Source organism: Mixophyes fleayi, chromosome 5 (assembly GCF_038048845.1).
Source record: "Mixophyes fleayi isolate aMixFle1 chromosome 5, aMixFle1.hap1, whole genome shotgun sequence".
Lineage (NCBI taxonomy): Eukaryota > Metazoa > Chordata > Amphibia > Anura > Limnodynastidae > Mixophyes > Mixophyes fleayi.
In genome coordinates, this window is record NC_134406.1 from 1,533,697 (window position 1) to 1,549,193 (window position 15,497).

The following is a 15,497-nucleotide window of genomic DNA, read 5'->3' on the forward strand; positions in this document are numbered from 1 at the left end:
CCTGTAAGACATAATAGGTCTATAGTTTGTATTCATTGTGCCCTCAGATGTTCTACATAAGGTAATAAACTATAAGAGAATCGTTTGGCATCTCCTCTCCCCCTCCTTAGTTAGTGCCCCTTATGTAACAATCCTGAGGGGTTTCTACCTTGGGATTCTGACCGTTACCTGCTTACAGGTGCTGGACAGCACCGTTTGGCGGGCTAAGAAAAGACAGGTGATGGAGCAGATTGTGCTGCTGGTGATGAGCTATAGGCAGGGGGCGTGTAGAGAAAAGAGGACCTGATTGGCCAGTCAGTTGTCTCCATCACATCCATAATTCAGATCATAGTAATGTGAATCATATGATTATCTTCATTTTTCCTGCACTAGTCCTGTAAATAGCTTGGCCCAGTGTGGTTACTGTTAACAATAAGGGCTGATGAGAATAATTAGCAGTGGAGGGGCACTAGCCTAAGACCAGTGGTTGTCCCACCTACTCCATCTTCTCAAGCAATTCCCTTCCTAGGTGTTATTCATCCAGCACCTCAACACTCTTTCCACAGAGGCTGCAGGACTGGCTGGTCCTGGCTGAGCTGAGACTGACGGAGGAGTTCCTGGTGAGTGGAGACCTTGATCTGGTGAAACGACAGCTGTCTGAGTTAAAGGTGGGTACCGAGGTGACCCCTGAAGCTCATGTAACATATATGACACCTCACTCTTGGGTGAGAGAGACAGAAAGACGCTCAGTCAATGCTTCACCCCACGGGTATGTGCTGGCAGAGAGTGTCCACCTACAGACAGCCTTTTTTGTCCTTTTTCAGACCCCTCAATGTAGGGAGGACAATTCTTGGCAACATGTGCAGCACTCTAGAGACAGCCTCACTGATACAATGAGAGCAGTTAGAGAGACAGTGTAGCTTCTCCTTTGGTACAATATGAAAATAACACCCATAGTCAGGACAATTAACAGTAGCACGAGGAGTTGACATTTATATGGCATTACCCAGAAGTCTGTTCCCCTTAGTAGGTGTGGCTTATGTAAAATAGTGAATGTGAGTTTGAGTGAAGTTATTGTATTGCTTGGATTGTGTCTAGAATGGTCTTCTCCACTGAAGTGCAACATAGACCTGTAAAATGTGTCCTATTAAAAGTTTACGATGAGACCCGAAAATTCCCAGTTCTGGTTCCAAAATCTAATACATCTGTTGAGTGGAAATTAATGTGGGTTCCTCATCACAGCAAGGAACACCCCTAAAAATGCACCGGTTCCACCCCTTTATCACACTTCAGTAATCCCGCTGTGTCCTATAACAACACATAACGCACCTGTTTTGTTTCTGGAGCAGGAGTTTAAGAGGGAACTGTATCAACACCGGGTGGAGCTAGAGAGCATCGGGCGTCAGATGTTGGACAAGTCAGAGGGTTCCCACCTTAGTGACTTCAGACAGCGCTGGGACCGCCTGGAGGAGGAGGCTGTGAACCGCCAGGTGAGAACTTCAAATTATTGTCGCAGCAAAGTAACTGTCATTATGTATTTTATCTCCATGGAACATAACAAGACAGAGAATAACACTGCGGTCAGCAAATCCTCTGTATCTCCTCCTCTGTTCCTGTTCCTGACTCTCTGCAAGTACAGAGGTTTTGTGTTAGACAGGGCACCTCACACTGCAGTCATTATATCTCTATGATCACATATCTACACGTCAGGCTGTAACATAACATAAAGTAATGTCATTATATCACAGCACCAGCTAGAAGGAGCATTGCTGGGCCTCGGTCAGTTCCAGAACCAGCTGGAGGAGCTCATGAACTGGTTGTCCCACACGACGGAGCAGCTCCAGGGACCCCGTCTGGTGGGCATCGACCTGCAGAGCTGCGAGATTGAGTTGGCCAAACACAAGGTGAGGTCACAGCGCCCAAGCAAAATTATTATTATTATTATTATTATTATTACTAATAATCTTTATAAGGCGCCACAGGATATCCGCAGCACCGTACATAAAGCAGACAGTGGACCATACAGGGTAGAACAGTATAGAACAATAAACAAAAATACCAGCACTTCAATAGCTCCAAACTTAGCTTGCACATTGATGTTGGAGGAGAAGAATAGGTATAGAGACAGGGGGAAGAGGGCCCTGCTCGTAAGAGCTTACATCTTAAAGGGATGGCAAACAGACAGGAGGCACAAAGGGACCAATCGCAAGAGGAGCACGAAGTGAGACAGAGGAGGAGAGGTGAGGAGATTGAGTATGGAGAGCGGGTTAGGTGGATGGCTTTGAGGAACAGATGAATTTTAAGTGCCCATTTGAATGTGCACAAATTAGGGGGCAGTCGAATGGAGCGTGTTAGGTTGTTCCAGTGGAGGGGGGCAGCCTGGGAGAAATCTTGGATTCTTGACTGGATGAAGTGATCAGAGTTGAGGAGAGGCGACAGTCATTGGCCGATCACAGCAGGATGGAGTGTGAATGGAGAGAAGTTTGGAGATGTAAGGGGCAGTAGATTGGGAGAGAGCCTTGTAGGTGAGGGTTAGCAGTTTGAAAAGGATTCTGTAGGAGAAGGAGAACCGGTGTAAGGCAAAAAGAGGAACAGCGGGAGAGGAATGCGTCTTCTGAGGTTACAGTAATCAAGTCGGGAAATGATGAGTGCTTGGATGATGGTTTTAGTGGCATCCTGAGATAGGAAGGGCCGGATGCGGGCGATGTTGCGTAGTTGGAGGCGTCAGGATGGGTGGGAGATTGAATGTAGGGGGCAAAGAAGAGGGAGGAGTCAAAGGTGACTCCCAGACAGTGTAGTTGGGGAACAGAAGAGATGGTGGTGTTGTTAACAGTGATCGAGACTTCAAGAGAAGGGAATGCAATGAGTTCGGTTTTGGCAATGTTAATTTTGAGAAAATATGAAGTTATCCAAGAGGAGATGGTGGACAGGCAGTCAGATACACGAGAGATGAGCTGGGGAGGAGATCAGAGGTAGATATGTAGAGTTGAATGTCATCAGCATAAAGGTAATATTGGAGATCGAAGGAGATGATGAGATCACCCAGGGAGGTAGTGTATAGCAGAAAGGGTAGAGGCCAAAGAACCGAGCCCTAATAAACTCCTACAGGCAGGGCAGAGGGGGGGAGGGGGGTGAACCAGAAATGGAAACAGAGAAGGAGTGGTTGGTGAGCTAGGAGGATAACCAAACAAGGACAGTGTCTGAGAGGCTGAGACAAAGAAGGGTCTGCAACAGGAGGGGGTGGTAAGCGGTGTCAGAGGCCGCATAAAGGTCCAGGAGGATGAGCAGGGAGAAGTGACCCTTAGATTTAGCCGGGAGAAGGTCATTAGTATCTTTGGCCAGGGCGGTTTCAGTAGAGTGGAGGGGGAGAAAGCCAGATTGGAGAGGGTCAAGGAGAGAGATGTCCGAGAGCTGCCGATAACATGGTGTCCCTACACACATTGATATCGCAGTACGAGGGAAAGTCAGCTGTATGCCCTTAGTACTACAGCCCAGGTTATTTTTTATTATGGGTTTGTTGTACCCCGTGAACTCTGCACCCCCAGTTACATCTCAGAATATATATGGGGCACTCCCTGACTACTGCACCCCAGTTGCATCACGATATATGGGGTACTCCCAGTCACCACGCACTGTGTCCCTGCAGGTACTAAGGAACGATGTGCTGTCTCACACCCGCACAGTAGAGTCTGTGGACGAGGCTGGACGGGGAATCTTGCTGACCTCCCTCGGTGATGGCGTAGACCCTCTTCAGTCCAGACTGAGGGACATGAACCAGCTATGGGAGTTTGTGCAAAGCGAAACAGAGAGACGTCAGCTGGAGCTGGAGAATGACCTCAGCCGGGTAATATTATATATTATAAGTGCAGTACATACAGGAAACACATGTGTATACAGTGTGCTATAATATTAATAACCTAGTCGTTGTATGTTCTGAAATCCGACTACAAACAGCGGTATCCTGTAAGTATCTGCAGAATATCACCATCTGCTGGCTACTGGTGGTAGTGCAGTGGAGGACGATGGTGGAATGACGATTTTCCTAAACCTTTCTTGAAATAAACAAAGAGAGTAAAGGAATATTAAGGATATTTTATAAACATACAGAGAAATATCTTACTTACATTATAAAACAGTATAGTCCACTTGGTGTCCCTATCTCATGATTAATGTTTAATGTAATGGAAGGTGCGGTGCTAAAGTGGTCGGAGGGTGGCCTTTGGTGTAACGTTTACATATTTGCAGACTGCGACTCTAAAGATTTTCTTTCATCTCTGCAAACACCAAGACGCAATTGTAGTTTACGGAGGTGTCTTCCGAGAGTAAAGAGTAGGCGACACCTTAATGTCATTGTAAATACATTTATAAAGAATAGTGTATTCTATTGTGGTCTTTGTTATGGTTTTTTCGTTATATATCTTCTTTGTAATGTGCAGCCAAACCACTCGTGTCCCTTCTCAGGTGCAGGATGTGACTCTGGAGATCACCGACCTTCTGCAGTGGTTGGAGCAGGTGGAGGCGCGTCTGTCCTTATCCAAACCGGTCTGGGGACAACCAGAATCCACGCGAGAGGCTCTAACCAAACACCTGGTGAGCTGGGCAGCTATTACTGTACAACATGTCCTCTGCCTCCAGCACTGTACCCTGTTGCCCGTGTCCTCTGCCTCCTGCACTCTACCCCAGTTCTCCGAGTCCTCTCCCTCCTACACTCTACCCAGTTCTCTCGAGTCCTCTGCCTCCTGCACTATACCCTGGTCTCCGAGTCCTCTGCCTCCTGACCTCTACCTCGTTCCCAGAGATCTCTGCCTTCTGAATTATACCTGTTGCCTGAGTCCTCTGCCTCCTGTACTCTACCCAGTTCTCCAAGTCCTCTGCCTCCTGAACTATACCCTGATCTCCAAGTCCTCTGCCTCCTGACCTCTACCCTGTTGCCCGTGTCCTCTGCCTCCTGCACTCTACCCCATTTCCCGAGTCCTCTGCCTCCTGACCTCTACCTCGTTCCCCGAGATCTCTGCCTCCTGAATTATACTTGTTGCCTGAGTCCTCTGCCTCCTGCACTCTACCCAGTTCTCCAAGTCCTCTGCCTCCTGCACTATACCCTGGTCTCCGAGTCCTCTGCCTCCTGACCTCTACCTCGTTCTCCGAGATCTCTGCCTCCTGAATTATACTTGTTGCCTGAGTTCTCTGCCTCCTGCACTCTACCCAGTTCTCCAAGTCCTCTGCCTCCTGCACTATACACTGTTCCCTGTGTCCTCTGCCTCCAACACTCTACACTGTTCCCTGAATCCTCTACCTCCAGCACTCTACACTGTTACCCAAATTCTCTATCCAACTCTATTTTTGTCTCTGCTACAGGACCTTTGTAAGGAGATGGAGTCTAAGCAGCACACATATAACAGCGTAAATGATCGGCTCCAGCGCCTTCTGGCCTCCAGCCCTCAACCACGGGGCTCTAGCGTTGAGCATCAGCTCCGGATACTGGAACAGAAATGGGATAGTGCTTACACCAAAGTGCAGGACAGAAAGGTGAGTCCTGGGAGAGAAGTGACACTGTTATTCATGTAAGCTGCTCTATGCTGGTGTGTACACCGGGATTTGTGTTGATGTTGTGTGTGTCTAAGGTGTGCTTGTTGGACGGCCTGGCCATGATTACAGAGTTCCATAGCACCATGCAAGAAGTGTCTCAGTGGATCGGACAAGCCGAGGGACGTCTCAACATGGCCGGACCTCCCAGTGTAATCCTAGAAACTGTCACCAACCAAATTCAGGAGCACAAGGTGCGTCACAGCACTAAGTATCTACCTTATCACATGTTAGAATGACCGTAACATGTTAGAATATCAACAGAAAAAAATGTAAAGGTTGAAAGTAAAATCAATACATCAATGGCAAATAAGAGTTAATCTGTAAATGATAAATTAACAATATAGCTGAGACAATCTCTCTACAGTACATTAACACTGTCACTTGTCACTGTGTCACTACTTTACTGACACCTAGTGGAATGTGAGAACTTTGCTTCCATCTCTCAGGGTCTGGTACAGGAGATTCAGCTGTATGCAGAGAAGTTGTCCACTCTGGAGTCTGTTTGTTCCCGACTGAAGGATGTAAGTCGGAAGCTGGAGGGGGACATGACCCAAACCTTGGTGCAGAGTGGCCGGGAGCGGCTGGGAAAGGTGCAGGAGAGAGCGGCTGAGAGGGGTCGTGGCCTGGAGGAGTCCCGGAGACAAGCCAAGCAAGTGAGTACCCGCCGGTCACATGGGGAAGTAATGTCATGGACAGTACCAAGCTGACCCTAACCCTCCTCCCCTCTCCTGAAATTGTGCAGCGGGCACCAGTGTTGCATGTACTGTTATACAGAGAGCATTCTAGTGATGTTTATACAATGCAGGGAGCATTCTACTGACTAATATGCAATACAGAGAGCATTCTAGTCACGGATATACAATGCAGGGAGCATTCTAATGACCGTTTTATAATACAGAGGGCATTCTGTGGACCAATGTGCAATGCAATGATCATTCTACTGACTGATATACAATACAGAGAGCATTCTAGTGTCCTCTTTACAGCACAGAGAGCATTTTAGTGATATTTATCCAATACAAAGAACATTCTAGTGACAGAACATACAAACTCCACACAAGTAGGGCCCTGGAAGGAAGTTAACCCTTGACCCCAACACTGTGAGGCAGCTGCGCTAACCACTGTCACACCATGCTATCCCAATGCAGTGAGCATTCTAGTGACTGTGATACAATTTATACAAAGAGCATTCTAGTGTATTCCATACAATGCAGAGAGCATTCCAAAGAAATCTATAGAATACATAGAGTATTTTCTTTGCAATTTACTTACCGCTGCCTGTTGTGAAGCTCTCCAGATAATACATATTATTTGCTAGGATTGAGCTTCCATTTCCACTGTTATCACAAAACAATTAAATGACATATTCTATACTCAGAAATATAAAGTTTAATGTCGGGCATGTGTAACTCTTCTGCATTACATGTCTGTACGACTGCAGTCAGAGGGGCTGAGCAGCGCCCCCCAGTGGAGGGTGGACAGTTGGTGATTATGGGTCAGCCGGTACTTAGTGCTGTTGTTGCCCCCGCAGTACAGCGAATCTCGGCGGATGCTCCTGGAGTGGCTGCATGAGGTGGATCAGAGTCTGGACTCACAGCAGACGGACGCCACTGTCAGTCAGGAACACATCAAGCAGCAGCTGAGTCAGCACAAGGTACCCTGAACCTCTCCAACACTAGAGACTTTCCCATAATGTATTATTCCTCTTTCACTGTTGTCACTGACTCTGGCTGGTGAACAGTAGGATTTACCCTGTGCTTGAATCTCATAAGACGCTTATTGTTAAATATATATATTTCTCTGTTTCCATCCAAACAGCTCGGATGAAATCTACCTAAGCTGAATAATTACATAAATAAATAGGCAGAATGATCCCCCCTTCCCTCAAACCCTCCACCAGCCTGGTTCCCACTAACACAGGGCTCCCTCAGGCTGTTCCCTCTATGGGAGAGCAGCACCCCCCAGACACAAGGGCTGGAGATCTTACGGGTTCCCCTGGGCTGTGGGGGGCAGGGGTAACGGAAAAGATTGGAACTCCTAGAATGTCAGTCTTGTGACCTCAGGGCTCTCAGTACGATGGACTACCCATTATACAAAAAGTGCATCAATTAGTAAATTAAACACAGACACATGTTTATCAATAAAATATATTTGAATTAAACATTCCACAAGCCCTCATTTATCACTTTGTATAAAAGAACATATTCTGTGTTTTTATTCTTATCTTTGTCATTCAATAGGAAATTCTTCTGTCTTTGTAATCCAATGATTGGACAGTGGCTAAGAGAAGTCCCGAACAATCCAGATCATAGTCATTCTGCAGCGGACTCTTGTAGTGAGCAAGTGCATCGTCTTATCTAGGTGTTTTTTGATGTGATCACAAAGACAGGAGAATTTCCTAGTAGATTATTACATGATGATGTGAATGAGGGATCTCAGTAAGTGTTTTTGTTTTTGCTATTGTGGAACTACATGTTCCATCATGCACTGGCAACCACCGAACAGATCAACAAGCACCAGCATGCCCTTCTAGTCAATGACTGGGCAGTGCATGCGGGCAGCACGGTGGCGTAGTGGTTAGCACATCTGCCTTACAGCACTGGGGTCATGAGTTCAATTCCCGACCATGGCCTTATCTGTGAGGTGTTTGTATGTTCTCCCCGTGTTTGCGTGGGTTTCCTCCGGGTGCTCCTGTTTCCTTCCACACTCCAAAAACATACTGGTAGGTTAATTGGCTGCTAACAAATTGACCCTAGTCTGTGTGTGTGTGTGTGTGTGTGTGTGTGTGTTAGGGAATTTAGACTGTAAGCCCCAATGGGGCAGGGACCGATGTGAGCGCTGCGGAATTAGTGGCGCTATATAAATAAAATGATGATGATGATGACATGTAGTTTCACAATATCTGGCAGTAGTTCCAGGCAAAAAAACGCTGAGGTCCCTGCTGAAAGTTTCATGTCCGACTTTCCAGTCTACTGAGCCCCAGTCTCTTTGAATGAGGTGGAGCGAGCAGACACTTCCATTGAATTGATAAGTGGCACTGGGCGGTAAAGGGTGCGCTATTTCTGCCTGAGCATAAAGTTCCACGTATCGCATATGAATAGGCCCCTATCTGTTGTTAATACATTAATCAGCCACATGTGATTGTTGCAGGAGTTTCAGAAGATCCACCGGTCTAAGCGTCCTGTGTATGAGGCAACTCTGCGGAGCGGCCGAGCTCTGAGAGAGAAGGTCCGGCTGCCGGAGGACAGTCAGAAGATGGATGAGTCATTGGGACAACTGAGAGAGCGTTGGGAACACATCTGCAGCCGATCCACCGAGAGGTACAAGTGCCCAGTGAGCACTTTATTACATAGATAGGAAACTATGAGTTATATGTTATATATTGTCTAATATTATTGTCCTCAAAAGAGCGCAAGATGTCAGTGTCACTTGTAGGGTGCTGTTAGTGGATGAAGAAGCCAAACACAACACCTTCACTCCAATAAATCCGATAGTCACAAAGGAAACATGCCCTTTGTGGTTTAACGAAGTCGCCAATGGTGGTGGTGTCTTGCCCAGCAGTGAGAGACGTTAGCGGAGATGACACCATCATTCATCCTCTGCATCCCTGTTCCTCTGTTACCCGCTGAGAATCAGATGCTTCGTCCTAATAATAGAGCTTCCTGGATACAGTGTACACAGTAACCTCACTCACCTGTATTGTACGCTCCTCAGCACAGGGACCTAGTTGTAATCTAGCTCTATCCCAACTTTTTTATTGACCTGTCCAGTATACTAAGTGCTTCAGATACAGGATTCCAGTTGCATATATCTCATATTAGATTCTATATATCTCACCACTGGCAGTGTCCTGTATACCCACATTGGGGTTCACATAGAGTCGGCTGCATTTGTGCCCCCACCGCATGCAGGAAAAAAGCAAGTGAGAAAAAGCGCACACTGAGGCGCATCTCAAGGTGCATCCAGCTGTACTAGGATAGCGCCAGGCGTGTGTATACAGGGAGATGACACCATCCTCGTATGTGCCAGGCGTGTGTATACAGGGAGATGACACCATCCTCGTATGTGCCAGGCGTGTGTATACAGGGAGATGACACATCATCATATGTGCCAGGCGTGTGTATACAGGGAGATGACACATCATCATATGTGCCAGACGTGTGTATACAGGGAGATGACACATCATCATATGTGCCAGGCGTGTGTATACAGGGAGATGACACATCATCATATGCGCCAGACGTGTGTATACAGGGAGATGACACCCTCATCATATGCACCAGGCGTGTGTACACAGGGAGATGACACATCCTCATATGTGCCAGACGTGTGTATACAGGGAGATGACACCATCCTCGTATGTGCCAGGCGTGTGTATACAGGGAGATGACACATCCTCATATGCGCCAGGCGTGTGTATACAGGGAGATGACACATCATCATATGTGCCAGACGTGTGTATACAGGGAGATGACACATCATCATATGTGCCAGGCGTGTGTATACAGGGAGATGACACATCATCATATGCGCCAGACGTGTGTATACAGGGAGATGACACCCTCATCATATGCACCAGGCGTGTGTACACAGGGAGATGACACATCCTCATATGTGCCAGGCGTGTGTATACAGGGAGATGACACATCATCATATGTGCCAGGCGTGTGTATACAGGGAGATGACACATCCTCATATGTGCCAGGCGTGTGTATACAGGGAGATGACACATCATCATATGTGCCAGACGTGTGTATACAGGGAGATGACACATCATCATATGTGCCAGGCGTGTGTATACAGGGAGATGACACCATCCTCGTATGTGCCAGGCGTGTGTATACAGGGAGATGACACCCTCATCATATGTGCCAGACGTGTGTATACAGGGAGATGACACATCATCATATGTGCCAGGCGTGTGTATACAGGGAGATGACACATCATCATATGTGCCAGACGTGTGTATACAGGGAGATGACACATCATCATATGTGCCAGACGTGTGTATACAGGGAGATGACACATCATCATATGTGCCAGGCGTGTGTATACAGGGAGATGACACATCATCATATGTGCCAGGCGTGTGTATACAGGGAGATGACACATCATCATATGTGCCAGGCGTGTGTATACAGGGAGATGACACATCATCATATGTGCCAGGCGTGTGTATACAGGGAGATGACACATCATCATATGTGCCAGGCGTGTGTATACAGGGAGATGACACATCATCATATGTGCCAGACGTGTGTATACAGGGAGATGACACATCATCATATGTGCCAGGCGTGTGTATACAGGGAGATGACACATCCTCATATGTGCCAGGCGTGTGTATACAGGGAGATGACACCATCATCATATGTGCCAGGCGTGTGTATACAGGGAGATGACACATCATCATATGTGCTAGACGTGTGTATACAGGGAGATGACACATCATCATATGTGCCAGGCGTGTGTATACAGGGAGATGACACCATCATCATATGTGCCAGGCGTGTGTATACAGGGAGATGACACATCATATGTGCCAGGCGTGTGTATACAGGGAGATGACACCATCATCATATGTGCCAGGCGTGTGTATACAGGGAGATGACACATCATCATATGTGCCAGGCGTGTGTATACAGGGAGATGACACCCTCATCATATGTGCCAGACGTGTGTATACAGGGAGATGACACATCATCATATGTGCCAGGCGTGTGTATACAGGGAGATGACACATCATCATATGTGCCAGACGTGTGTATACAGGGAGATGACACATCATCATATGTGCCAGACGTGTGTATACAGGGAGATGACACATCATCATATGTGCCAGGCGTGTGTATACAGGGAGATGACACATCATCATATGTGCCAGGCGTGTGTATACAGGGAGATGACACATCATCATATGTGCCAGGCGTGTGTATACAGGGAGATGACACATCATCATATGTGCCAGGCGTGTGTATACAGGGAGATGACACATCATCATATGTGCCAGGCGTGTGTATACAGGGAGATGACACATCATCATATGTGCCAGACGTGTGTATACAGGGAGATGACACATCATCATATGTGCCAGGCGTGTGTATACAGGGAGATGACACATCCTCATATGTGCCAGGCGTGTGTATACAGGGAGATGACACCATCATCATATGTGCCAGGCGTGTGTATACAGGGAGATGACACATCATCATATGTGCTAGACGTGTGTATACAGGGAGATGACACATCATCATATGTGCCAGGCGTGTGTATACAGGGAGATGACACCATCATCATATGTGCCAGGCGTGTGTATACAGGGAGATGACACATCATATGTGCCAGGCGTGTGTATACAGGGAGATGACACCATCATCATATGTGCCAGGCGTGTGTATACAGGGAGATGACACATCATCATATGTGCTAGACGTGTGTATACAGGGAGATGACACATCATCATATGTGCCAGGCGTGTGTATACAGGGAGATGACACATCCTCATATGTGCCAGATGTGTGTATACAGGGAGATGACACATCATCATATGTGCCAGGCGTGTGTATACAGGGAGATGACACCATCATCATATGTGCCAGATGTGTGTATACAGGGAGATGACACATCATCATATGTGCCAGACGTGTGTATACAGGGAGATGACACATCATCATATGTGCCAGGCGTGTGTATACAGGGAGATGACACATCATCATATGTGCTAGACGTGTGTATACAGGGAGATGACACATCATCATATGTGCCAGGCGTGTGTATACAGGGAGATGACACATCTTCATATGTGCCAGGCGTGTGTATACAGGGAGATGACACATCATCATATGTGCCAGGCGTGTGTATACAGGGAGATGACACATCATCATATGTGCCAGGCGTGTGTATACAGGGAGATGACACATCATCATATGTGCCAGGCGTGTGTATACAGGGAGATGACACCATCCTCGTATGCACCATACGTGTGTATACAGGGAGATGACACATCATCATATGTGCCAGGCGTGTGTATACAGGGAGATGACACATCATCATATGCGCCAGGCGTGTGTATACAGGGAGATGACACATCATCATATCGCCAGACGTGTGTATACAGGGAGATGACACCCTCATCATATGTGCCAAGCGTGTGTATACAGGGAGATGACACATCATCATATGTGCCAGGCGTGTGTACACAGGGAGATGACACATCCTCATATGCACCAGGCGTGTGTATACAGGGAGATGACACATCATCATATGTGCCAGGCGTGTGTATACAGGGAGATGACACATCATCATATGTGCCAGGCGTGTGTATACAGGGAGATGACACATCATCATATGTGCCAGGCGTGTGCATACAGGGAGATGACACATCATCATATGTGCCAGGCGTGTGTATACAGGGAGATGACACATCATCATATGTGCCAGACGTGTGTATACAGGGAGATGACACATCATTATATGTGCCAGGCGTGTGTATACAGGGAGATGACACATCATCATATGTGCCAGGCGTGTGTATACAGGGAGATGACACCCTCATCATATGTGCCAGGCGTGTGTACACAGGGAGATGACACATCATCATATGTGCCAGACGTGTGTATACAGGGAGATGACACCCTCATCATATGTGCCAGGCGTGTGTATACAGGGAGATGACACATCATCATATGTGCCAGACGTGTGTATACAGGGAGATGACACCCTCATCATATGCGCCAGGCGTGTGTATACAGGGAGATGACACATCATCATATGTGCCAGGCGTGTGCATACAGGGAGATGACACATCATCATATGCGCCAGACGTGTGTATACAGGGAGATGACACCCTCATCATATGTGCCAGGCGTGTGTACACAGGGAGATGACACATCATCATATGTGCCAGACGTGTGTATACAGGGAGATGACACATCATCATATGTGCCAGGCGTGTGTATACAGGGAGATGACACATCATCATATGTGCCAGGCGTGTGTATACAGGGAGATGACACATCCTCATATGCGCCAGGCGTGTGTATACAGGGAGATGACACATCATCATATGTGCCAGACGTGTGTATACAGGGAGATGACACATCATCATATGTGCCAGGCGTGTGTATACAGGGAGATGACACCCTCATCATATGCACCAGGCGTGTGTACACAGGGAGATGACACATCCTCATATGTGCCAGGCGTGTGTATACAGGGAGATGACACATCATCATATGTGCCAGGCGTGTGTATACAGGGAGATGACACATCCTCATATGTGCCAGGCGTGTGTATACAGGGAGATGACACATCATCATATGTGCCAGGCGTGTGTATACAGGGAGATGACACCATCCTCGTATGTGCCAGGCGTGTGTATACAGGGAGATGACACCCTCATCATATGCACCAGGCGTGTGTACACAGGGAGATGACACATCATCATATGTGCCAGGCGTGTGTATACAGGGAGATGACACATCATCATATGTGCCAGGCGTGTGTATACAGGGAGATGACACATCATCATATGTGCCAGGTGTGTGTATACAGGGAGATGACACATCCTCATATGTGCCAGACGTGTGTATACAGGGAGATGACATCCTCATCATATGTGCCAGGCATGTGTATACAGGGAGATGACACATCATCATATGTGCCAGGCGTGTGTACACAGGGAGATGACACATCATCATATGTGCCAGGCGTGTGTATACAGGGAGATGACACATCATCATATGTGCCAGGCGTGTGTATACAGGGAGATGACACATCCTCATATGTGCCAGGCGTGTGTATACAGGGAGATGACACATCATCATATGTGCCAGGCGTGTGTATACAGGGAGATGACACATCATCATATGTGCCAGGCGTGTGTATACAGGGAGATGACACATCATCATATGTGCCAGGCGTGTGTATACAGGGAGATGACACATCCTCATATGTGCCAGGCGTGTGTATACAGGGAGATGACACCATCCTCGTATGTGCCAGGCGTGTGTATACAGGGAGATGACACCCTCATCATATGCACCAGGCGTGTGTATACAGGGAGATGACACCATCCTCGTATGTGCCAGGCGTGTGTATACAGGGAGATGACACATCCTCATATGTGCCAGGCGTGTGTATACAGGGAGATGACACATCATCATATGCACCAGACGTGTGTATACAGGGAGATGACACATCATCATATGTGCCAGACGTGTGTATACAGGGAGATCACACATCATCATATGTGCCAGACGTGTGTATACAGGGAGATGACACATCATCATATGTGCCAGGCGTGTGTATACAGGGAGATGACACATCATCATATGTGCCAGGCGTGTGTATACAGGGAGATGACACATCATCATATGCGCCAGGCGTGTGTATACAGGGAGATGACACATCATCATATGCGCCAGACGTGTGTATACAGGGAGATGACACATCATCATATGCGCCAGGCGTGTGTATACAGGGAGATGACACATCATCATATGTGCCAGGCGTGTGTATACAGGGAGATGACACATCATCATATGTGCCAGGCGTGTGTATACAGGGAGATGACACATCCTCATATGTGCCAGGCGTGTGTATACAGGGAGATGACACCATCCTCGTATGTGCCAGGCGTGTGTATACAGGGAGATGACACCCTCATCATATGCACCAGGCGTGTGTACACAGGGAGATGACACATCCTCATATGTGCCAGGCGTGTGTATACAGGGAGATGACACCATCCTCGTATGTGCCAGGCGTGTGTATACAGGGAGATGACACATCATCATATGTGCCAGACGTGTGTATACAGGGAGATGACACATCATCATATGCACCAGACGTGTGTATACAGGGAGATGACACATCATCATATGTGCCAGGCGTGTGTATACAGGGAGATGACACCCTCATCATATGCACCA

At 47.5% G+C, this 15,497-nt stretch overlaps 1 protein-coding gene across 2 annotated transcripts in view; it reads left to right on the forward strand.

Annotated features, from left to right (window-relative positions):
• Positions 1 to 15,497, forward strand: part of LOC142158000 (microtubule-actin cross-linking factor 1, isoforms 6/7-like) — a 104,066-nt gene that overhangs the window by 52,537 nt on the left and 36,032 nt on the right. For both annotated transcript variants that reach the window (XM_075211540.1, XM_075211539.1), the window contains exons 17-26: positions 546 to 647; positions 1,329 to 1,469; positions 1,728 to 1,883; positions 3,626 to 3,823; positions 4,441 to 4,569; positions 5,335 to 5,505; positions 5,601 to 5,756; positions 6,012 to 6,218; positions 7,097 to 7,219; positions 8,716 to 8,885. In XM_075211540.1, the coding sequence (XP_075067641.1) occupies positions 546 to 647; positions 1,329 to 1,469; positions 1,728 to 1,883; positions 3,626 to 3,823; positions 4,441 to 4,569; positions 5,335 to 5,505; positions 5,601 to 5,756; positions 6,012 to 6,218; positions 7,097 to 7,219; positions 8,716 to 8,885 (1,553 nt within the window). The remainder of the gene's footprint in view (positions 1 to 545; positions 648 to 1,328; positions 1,470 to 1,727; positions 1,884 to 3,625; positions 3,824 to 4,440; positions 4,570 to 5,334; positions 5,506 to 5,600; positions 5,757 to 6,011; positions 6,219 to 7,096; positions 7,220 to 8,715; positions 8,886 to 15,497) is intronic.